This window comes from Oncorhynchus gorbuscha, linkage group LG15 (genome assembly GCF_021184085.1).
Source record: "Oncorhynchus gorbuscha isolate QuinsamMale2020 ecotype Even-year linkage group LG15, OgorEven_v1.0, whole genome shotgun sequence".
NCBI classification, from domain to species: Eukaryota; Metazoa; Chordata; class Actinopteri; order Salmoniformes; family Salmonidae; genus Oncorhynchus; species Oncorhynchus gorbuscha.
Window position 1 is genome coordinate 52,659,793 of NC_060187.1, and position 10,270 is coordinate 52,670,062.

The window sequence follows — 10,270 nt, forward strand, 5'->3', positions numbered from 1 at the left end:
CAATAAATTGGATGCAGTCTATCACAGTGCCATCCGTTTTGTCACCAAAGCCCCATATACTACCCACCACGAACAAACTACAAAAATCTCTGAAATTGGAAACACTTATCTCCCTCACTAGCTTAAAGCACCAGCTGTCAGAGCAGCTCACAGATTACTGCACCTGTACATAGCCCATCTATAATTTAGCCCAAGCAACTACCTCTTCCCCTACTGTATTTATTTATTTATTTAGTTCCTTTGCACCCCCCATTATTTCTATTTCTACTTTGCACATTCTTCCACTGCAAATCTACCATTCCAGTGTTTTACTTGCTATATTGTATTTACTTTGCCACCATGGTCCTTCTGTAGCTCAGTTGGTAGAGCATGGCGCTTGTAACGCCAGGGTAGTGGGTTCGATTCCCGGGACCACCCATACGTAGAATGTATGCACACATGACTGTAAGTCGCTTTGGATAAAAGCGTCTGCTAAATGGCATTTATTATTATTATATTATATATTATTATTATATTATTATTATTATATTATATTATGGCCTTTTTTGCCTTTACCTCCCTTATCTCACCTCATTTGCTCACATTGTATATAGACTTATTTTTCTTTATCTTGGCCAGGTCGCAATTGTAAATGAGAACTTGTTCTCAACTTGCCTTCCTGGTTAAATAAAGCTGAAATAAAAAATAAATGTAAAAAACTGCTGTCTTGTTCAATGAACAAATAACCAGGTAAAAACAACATAAGGAAATAGAGCCTGCGAGAAGAGCCATGTGGCTTCAGGCTATTCGACATGGAAAATATGGGATCCGGTTCCCAAGTAGGCTACACGTAAAGTGCATTCAGAAAGTATTCAAACCATTTGACTTTTTACACATTTTGTTACATTAGTCTTATCCTAAAATTTATTTCTAAAATGGATCAACCAAAAAAAAAATCCCCTCAATCTACACACAATACCCCATTATGACAAAGCAAAAACAGGTTTTTAGAAATTGTTGCGAATTAATAAAATAAAAATAAAAACTGACATCACATTTACATAAGTTTTCAGACCCTTTACTCAGTACTTGGTACTCGCACCTTTGGCAGCGATAATAACCTTAAGTCTTCTTTGGTATGACACTACAAACTTGGCACACTTGTATTTGGGGAGTTTCTCCCATTCTTCTCTGCAGATCCTCTCAAGCTCTGTCAGCAATTTTCAGGTCTCTCCAGAGATGTTCGATTGGGTTGAAAGTCCGGGCTCCTGCGTTGTCTGCTGAACAACATCCCCACAGCATGATGCTGCCACCACCATATACTTTACTGTAGGGATGGTGTCCGGTTTCCTCCAGATGTGACACTTGGCATTCAGGCTAAATAGTTCATTATTGGTTTCATCAGCCCAGAGAATCTTGTTTCTCATGGTCTGAGAGTCTTTAGGTGCCTTTTGACTAACTCCAAGCGGGCTGTAATGTGCCTTTTACTGAGGAGTGGCTTCTGTCTGGCCACTCTATCATTAAGGTCTGATTGGTGGAGTGCTGCATGCTTGTCCTTCTGGAAGATTCTCCCATCTCAACAGAGGAACTCAGGAGCTCTGTCAGTGACCATCGGGTTTTTGGTCACCTTCCTGACCAAAGCCCTTCTCTCCCGATTGCTCAGTTTGGCTGGGTGTCCAGCTCTAGAAAGAGTCTTGGTGGTTCCAAACTTCTTCCATTTAAGAATGAAGGCCACTGTGTTCTTGGAGATCTTCAATGCTGCATAAATGTTTTTGTACCCTTCCCCAGATCTGTGCCTCGAAACAATCCTGTCTCGGAGCTCTACGGACAATTCGTTCGACCTTCATGGCTTGGTTTTTCTCTGACATTCACTGTCAACTGTAGGACCTTATACAGACAGTTGTGTGCCTTTCAAAACCATGTCCAATCAATTTAATTAGTTCAAGTTGTAGAAACATCTCAAGGATGATGAACGTAAACAGAATGCACCTGAGCTCAGTTTCAAGTCGCATAGCTAATGGTCTTTAACTGACTTGCCTAGTTAAAAAAAAAATGACAGTGCTAGCAGCCACGTGAGTGCTAGCTACCTACCGACTGGAACATTAGCCAAAACCAACAACATAAACAAACAGACTATACCAGTAGTGAGTGGAGTTATAAACGGTCTACACTAAACATGTTAAATGTCTTACCTGTGATGAAAAGTTTCACACGCATAGCTACAGTGCATTCGGAATTGATTGGACCTTGTATCCTTTTCCCTCTCGCTCTCATCCAACACTTCCCACACTGCCCCTACTCGGATGGTATCGCGCCGTCCCAACCTTCGCTCTCTCTCCCCCGCTACTCTCTCCTCTTCCATCCTATCATCTCTTCCCTCTGCTCAAACCTTCTCCAACCTATCTCCTGATTCTGCCTCCTCAACCCTCCTCTCCTCCCTTTCTGCATCCTTTGACTCTCTATGTCCCCTATCCTCCAGGCCGGCTCGGTACTCCCCTCCCACTCCGTGGCTCGACGACTCATTGCGAGCTCACAGAACAGGGCTCCGGGCAGCCGAGCGGAAATGGAGGAAAACTCGCCTCCCTGCGGACCTGGCATCCTTTCACTCCCTCCTCTCTACATTTTCCTCCTCTGTCTCTGCTGCTGAAGCCACTTTCTACCACTCTAAATTCCAAGCATCTGCCTCTAACCCTAGGAAGCTCTTTGCCACCTTCTCCTCCCTCCTGAATCCTCCCCCCCCCCCCCCTCCTCCCTCTCTGCAGATGACTTCGTCAACCATTTTGAAAAGAGGGTCGACGACATCCGATCCTCGTTTGCTAAGTCAAACGACACCGCTGGTTCTGCTCACACTGCCCTACCCTGTGCTCTGACCTCTTTCTCCCCCTCTCTCTCCAGATGAAATCTCGCGTCTTGTGACGGCCGGCCGCCCAACAACCTGCCCGCTTGACCCTATCCCCTCTCTTCTCCAGACCATTTCCGGAGACCTTCTCCCTTACCTCACCTCGCTCATCAACTCATCCCTGACTGCTGGCTACGTCCCTTCCGTCTTCAAGAGAGCGAGAGTTGCGCCCCTTCTGAAAAAACCTACACTCGATCCCTCCGATGTCAACAACTACAGACCAGTATCCCTTCTTTCTTTTCTCTCAAACTCTTGAACGTGCCGTCCTTGGCCAGCTCTCCCGCTATCTCTCTCTGAATGACCTTCTTGATCCAAATCAGTCAGGTTTCAAGACTAGTCATTCAACTGAGACTGCTCTTCTCTGTATCACGGAGGCGCTCCGCACTGCTAAAGCTAACTCTCTCTCCTCTGCTCTCATCCTTCTAGACGGCTGCCTTCGATACTGTGAACCATCAGATCCTCCTCTCCATCCTCCTCTCCCCGAGTTGGGCATCTCCGGCGCGGCCCACGCTTGGATTGCATCCTACCTGACAGGTCGCTCCTACCAGGTGGCGTGGCGAGAATCTGTCTCCTCACCACGCGCTCTTACCACTGGTGTCCCCCAGGGCTCTGTTCTAGGCCCTCTCCTATTCTCGCTATACACCAAGTCACTTGGCTCTGTCATAACCTCACATGGTCTCTCCTATCATTGCTATGCAGACGACACACAATTAATCTTCTCCTTTCCCCCTTCTGATGACCAGGTGGCGAATCGCATCTCTGCATGTCTGGCAGACATATCAGTGTGGATGACGGATCACCTCCTCAAGCTGAACCTCGGCAAGACGGAGCTGCTCTTCCTCCCGGGGAAGGACTGCCCGTTCCATGATCTCGCCATCACGGTTGACAACTCCATTGTGTCCTCCTCCCAGAGCGCTAAGAACCTTGGCGTGATCCTGGACAACACCCTGTAGTTCTCAACTAACATCAAGGCGGTGGCCCGTTCCTGTAGGTTCATGCTCTACAACATCCGCAGAGTACGACCCTGCCTCACACAGGAAGCGGCGCAGGTCCTAATCCAGGCACTTGTCATCTCCCGTCTGGATTACTGCAACTCGCTGTTGGCTGGGCTCCCTGCCTGTGCCATTAAACCCCTACAACTCATCCAGAACGCCGCAGCCCGTCTGGTGTTCAACCTTCCCAAGTTCTCTCACGTCACCCCGCTCCTCCGTTCTCTCCACTGGCTTCCAGTTGAAGCTCGCATCCGCTACAAGACCATGGTGCTTGCCTACGGAGCTGTGAGGGGAACGGCACCTCAGTACCTCCAGGCTCTGATCAGGCCCTACACCCAAACAAGGGCACTGCGTTCATCCACCTCTGGCCTGCTCGCCTCCCAAACCACTGAGGAAGTACAGTTCCCGCTCAGCCCAGTCAAAACTGTTCGCTGCTCTGGCCCCCCAATGGTGGAACAAACTCCTTCACGACGCCAGGACAGCGGAGTCAATCACCACCTTCCGGAGACACATCTGAAACCCCACCTCTTTAAGGAATACCTAGGATAGGATAAAGTAATCCTTCTCACCCCCCCTTAAAAGATTTAGATGCACTATTGTAAAGTGGCTGCTCCACTGGATGTCATAAGGTGAACGCACCAATTTGTAAGTCGCTCTGGATAAGAGCGTCTGCTAAATGACTTAAATGGAAATAAAGTATTCAGACCCTTTTGCCTTTTTCCACATTTTATTACATTACAGCCATATTCTAAAATTGTTTTTTTAATCCCTCATCAATCTACACACAATACCCAATAATTTAGTTAATAGTTGTTTTTTTTTGCAAATGTATAAAAACATATGAACCTTATTGAAGAACAAATTATTATTTACAATGATGGCCTACCAGAAGACAGAAGGCCTCATGCGTCATGAAAAGGGGCATGAGGGAAGCCCTACAATATTACTTTTAGTAATGAGAATGTTGAAAAGTAATCTTTAGACATGTTGTACTTAAGTGTAATTTTGTAGTTGACTAAAACAAGCAGACAAGAAAATTCAGTTTTAAAAAGGTCACGTTTTTGCTGTGAGCCAATGGGGGTAACCTAGATAACAAGAGGTGGTTTTCCTCACGGGCGGGCTGTGACATTCCATCTAAAAATGACTGGGAAATGGCTTAGGGTTGCAAAATTCAGGGAACTTTCAATGAATTCCCTGGTATTACAGAAATTTTGGTTGGAGGTTTCTGGATTCTCTCCTGATTCCAGGAATATTCCAAAAGTTCCCAGAATTTTGCAAACCTAGCTATGTTCGACTATTTGGTTGTACTCTGGTCTCTCCCCGCACCATCAATTATTCCTCATCTACCCTGCTCCGGGTTCAGTCAAATGTGGCTTTCTGTTCTTGTTTTCCTTGTCTTCATAGGGAACCTTACCAAGCACATGAAGTCCAAGGCTCATGGGAAGAAGTGCCAGTCAATGGAAACATCTGGGTCTTCATTGGACGAGCCAGAGACCGAGGAAGCAGGTACAATAACATAGGGAGGAAACTTCACCCATCAAACATCTTTCCTGGAACTGGGCATGACATGTATGTTGGATATGTAAGGCAATATGTTGCTATTCTCGTTCCTCTGTCGTGCTAAAGAGAAATGAAAAATATTAAATTAATACATAAAAAATACATGGCCAAATACATTCCATAGAGTCTGTTTCTGGTGCAGGATGGGAGAGATGTACAGTGTTGTTTTCAAGGCTGCAGTCCTGGCCTTTAAAGAACAGCATTCCAGACATTCACATCCACCCCCTCTCTGTGCAGGCTCAATGCCACCCATCCCTCTCTCAATCCCTCCCGGTAGCAGACTGCAGTCAACACTGAGCCGAGGACAGCCCATTCAAATAACCCTTCCATTCAAAAGCCAGCTGTTAGACTTCATGAATGGAAACAGCAGCACGATTCCATTAAATCAAACCTTGTCCGTCTGCTTGCTATTTATAACATCAGTTTGATAGAATGTTATGTTGGATAGGAAGCCAGCCTGTCCTGGTCCTTGTGCCCATTTCATGTGTTTGTGTGTATGAATGTGTGTTTATATACAGTGAGCTCCAAGTATTGTGGGTAGTGCCCAATTGTTTTTATGTTTTGGTTCTGCACTCCACCAATTTGGGTTTGAAATGATATAATGACTAGGAGGTTAAAGTGCAGACTGTCAGCTTTAATTTGAGGGTAATTTCATCCAAATCTGGGGAACCGTTTAGAAATTTACAGCACATTTTGTACGTAGTCCCCTCATTTTCAGGGACCAAAAGTATTGGGACACATTTAGTTATGTGTTTTAAAGTAGTCCAAGTTTTAGAATTTGGTCCCATATTCCTAGCATGCAATGATTACATCACTCTACAAACTTGTTGAATGCATTTTAAGTTTTTGATTGTGTTAAGAAATGTTTTTGCACAATAGTAATGAATGGTAAATAATGTATTGTCATTTTGGAGTCACTTTTATTGTAAATAAGAATATAATTTTCTAAACACTTCTACGTAAATGTGGATTCTACCATGATTATGGATATTCCTGAATGAATCGTGAATAATGATGAGTGCGAAAGTTAGACACAAGAATTATGCCCCCAAGACATGCTAACCTCTCACCATTACAATAGAAGGGGAGGTTAGCGTATTTGTGCGTCTAACTTTCTCACTTATAATTTTTCACGATTCATTCAGTACTATCTGTAATCATGGTAGCGTCCACATTAATGTAGAAGAGTTTAGAAACATATTCTATTTTTATTGAAGCTCATAGTCAAATCCAAAGTGCTGGAGTACAGAGCCAAAACAACAACAAATGTCAGTATCCAAATACTTTTGGAGCTCACTGTAAGTCCAGAGTGACTTAGATGAATTCCGCATCTGGAGAGCTGAATTGTCTGCTGGTTTTCAGTCTTGCCATTCAATCTGGAACTAGTTTAGACCAAGTGTTTCGTATTGGACAAGTTCTGATAGTACCCTCCCGTTTCACTCTGTTTCTGACTGCTTTCTTCCATTTTGTGACTACTGAACACAACTGTGTTAATTTAGGTGTAGCCTGGAGGACTGAAGTTTGGAGAATTGGGCTTTGTGTAAGTTTCCCCCTCTTCTCATCAGGAGGTATTGAAGAGCATTTGTCTGGCTCCGAGGACCAGGATGAGCACCAGTTCTCTGACGTGGATGATTCAGAGGAGGACGATGATGAGGAAGAAGAAGAGTCCTCATCTCATGATGAGCCGCCCTCATCCTGCTCCTCCAACTGCAGTCTGTCTGCAAGGGGGCACTCCAGCAGCGGAAGACAGTCCCAGCAGGGCACGCCTGACCCCTCAGCCCCAGAACCCCAGCCAGATCCCAGCCCCTGTCCCAGCCAGGAGCTCTCTCCCACCCGCAGACTGTGGCCCAGCGGGCATGCTTCCTCTCCAAAAAGCCGGAGAGCACTGTTCTCCCGCCGGGGCTGGGACACCTCCCCCAGGGCATTCTCCCCTAGCAGTGAAAGCTGCTCTCCCATCCGAAGCCTTTCCCCCAGACGGGAGCTGGCCTCCCACAACCGACACCTCTCGCCTTCCTCCAAGAGAGGACCATCCCCCATCAGAGCTCTATCCCCCCTGAACCCTATGCGGCCTCTCTCCCCTCTCCGGCCAATGTCCCCTAGCCAGTATCGGGTGTTGTGGGCCCGGGCCTCTCCCTCGCCCCTGGGGCTTCAGCATAGACCTCGATGCTCACCCAGTCGTTTGCCATGGGACATCCCCAGTATGATGGCCAGCGATCGCAGACAGGTGGGTTCAATGGTAAGTTATGTATTTAATTCACTTTCTGATCCTGTAGTTTTTCATGTTATTTTAATCCACAGTTATTCTTGTCAGTTACAAAATGAGATGTAATTAGCCATCCCTCCACATAACTACATTGTCAGTAATGGTCAGTAGTAAACGTAATTCTTATTGCAGACTAATTTCCCTTTTGGTACTAAGCTAACACTCACTATATGAAAATAGCAGAGGCCTAAATACATAACTATGCTATACTTTGTACTTTTGATGGCTGATGGTGTTTAATGCCTGTGGTTGCGTCTTGTTGCTTCCCTCCCCTGCATTTTAAAACCTGCATTGGAAGCCCAGTTTAGCCAAAGGCAATGTGAAAACAAGTTCAGTGTTTTGTTCTACTGTGTGAAGTAATGATGTGGTCCTTGCTCCCCCAACAGGAGAGGATAGGAACACCAAGTGAAGGGCAGATTGGTCCAGAGCCCTGCCTGTCATTCCCCCCAGCTTTCCGTCTGTCCCCCAGTGACAGCCCTAAAGCCCAGTCCATGGACCGCATCTTCAGCCACCTGCCACTGCACTCACAGCAGGCCAGGGTGCCCTACCTGATGATCCCCATTGGGGGCATTCAGATGGTGCAGGCTCGTCCCCGCTCCCACCCCACTACTCCCACCTCGGCCTCCTCTCCCCCGGTGGAAGGGCTTCTACTGGGCCAGACCAGGAGGGAAGCCCCCTGGTGCAGGACCCCCAGTACTCAAGGGCTCAGAACTCCTGAGGACCACTGGTCAGACAGCCAGGAAGTAGTAGGAGCCAGCCAATCAGGGCTGTGCATTCCCAGTTTAACCCCACCCATACGTTCCAAACCCTCCACCTCGCAGCAAGGTAGGATGGACCCAAGGATGATAAACACAAAGCAATACGACAGCTCACACAGCTCCTCCCACTCACACAGGTCTGAGGCAGAGACCAGAGAACGATGGCCCTCACATGGCCAGGCAGGACCATCCCCCTAGTCAGCCAGTCCCCCCCCCCCCCCACACACAGGATTGGACAGCTGTTTGAGAGGCAGGGGCCACCAGGGTTGGGGTCCAGAGCGGCTGGTTCAGAATTGATAGAGGGAGGAGCTAAAGGCGGAGACTCAACCAATCAAGGCCAGAGCACTTAGTCTCCACCCTTTGATACGTCATGTGTCCTTTACGCTTTTTGTTGCTACTCTTGTTTTTGGGTTTTGTATTGCTTTGTTTTTATACAGTTTTCAATACAATTGTTAACTTAAATGTTAGTTCTGCAATATTCAGGTTTGGTATAAAATGCACTTTTTACTTTTTGACGATTTCTTTAAATCTCTCGATCTTACCTTCTGTATCTCTATTGATACTGCTATCTTAATATATATTTGAATATATGTAAAATAAATATGAATACATTTGTAAATGACCAAAATCTTTAATCAACAATAAATGCACATGTTGTTTTGTCTCTTTGTCCAGTAATACTCAAACTGTAGTTACTTGTGCCTTTTCTGTCTGGGTTTGTGTCTTGAGATGAAAACAAAGATAAAAGGCTGTGATATGCACTCTGTGTTTCCAGGAAGGGTGTTCCTGTGTGGCGTGATGACTGTTTGTATCCTTATTAAAGGGATAGTTAAGGATTAGAGGTAGTTTCGCGAGCCAATGCTAACCAGCTGTACCTGAAGACTTCCAGTCTTTGCACTAAGCTAGTTAGCATTGGCTTGCGAAACTACAGCACCTCTACCTTCATTCATACTGGATGCAGAGACATGAAAATGAATTGCCAAAACCCCAAACTATCCCTTTAAGGCCATTGCATTGATGTCAGGGTATTTTAAAATATGGTATATGAGGTGGTATATAGAAGGAACAGTGAGCGCTTTGCAAAGAAAATGCACTGAAGTCATATTTTTTTTATAAAACAAGATTTGTCAATGTAATGCCTATGAACAGAGAAGTGCTCCATATTTATTATTTTGTTTAACTAAAGTGATCCTTGTTTAAGTTCTTTTACTTTAATTTTGGAGGGAAAAAAACACGTCTGTCTTTTTCATAATGTTCTCACAACTTGAAATGGAGATAGACAGGAAGGTCTCTTTAAGATTGGATATGGTACAAGGAGGAACAAGTGCCCTAAAGATTTCACACAGCAAATGTTTTGTCTCTGAACCAATAAAAATTGCACCATACTTCTTTGAGGCTGTTTTACTGGTTCTTGTTTTTGAAAAAAAAAAAAACATTAATAGATAAACTAAAATAACAATTGATTAATACATATAGAATGCTTCTGTTTGAATTCCACAAAATAACAATTTGTAACGTCGTTCTTCGTTTGTAGAATGAGAGTCGGACCGAAATGCAGCGTAGTGGTTACTCATGACTTTAATAGAAAAAGTAACACATGAAATAACTATACAAAATACAAAACGTGAAACCTAATTACAGCCTATCTGGTGAAACTGCACAGAGACAGGAACAATCACCCACGAAATACAAAGCGAAACCAGGCTACCTAAATACGGTTCCCAATCAGAGACAACGAGAATCACCTGACTCTGATTGAGAACCGCCTCAGGCAGCCAAACCTATACAACACCCCTAATCAGCCGCGATCCCAAATACT

General features: G+C 45.2%; 1 protein-coding gene across 5 annotated transcripts in view; it reads left to right on the top strand.

Moving 5' to 3' along the window:
• The window catches only part of LOC123997480 (transcription factor HIVEP3-like), a 66,605-nt gene extending 56,760 nt beyond the window's left edge, over positions 1–9,845 (top strand). For 3 of the 5 annotated variants that reach the window (XM_046301759.1, XM_046301758.1, XM_046301760.1), the window contains 3 exons: positions 5,275–5,376; positions 6,930–7,666; positions 8,080–9,845. In XM_046301759.1, coding sequence (XP_046157715.1) covers positions 5,275–5,376; positions 6,930–7,666; positions 8,080–8,649 — 1,409 coding nt within the window. In that variant the 3' untranslated portion in view covers positions 8,650–9,845. The remainder of the gene's footprint in view (positions 1–5,274; positions 5,377–6,929; positions 7,667–8,079) is intronic. The other 2 variants (XM_046301761.1, XM_046301762.1) reach the window with 2 other exon arrangements.
• Positions 9,846–10,270: the final 425 nt, after the last annotated feature.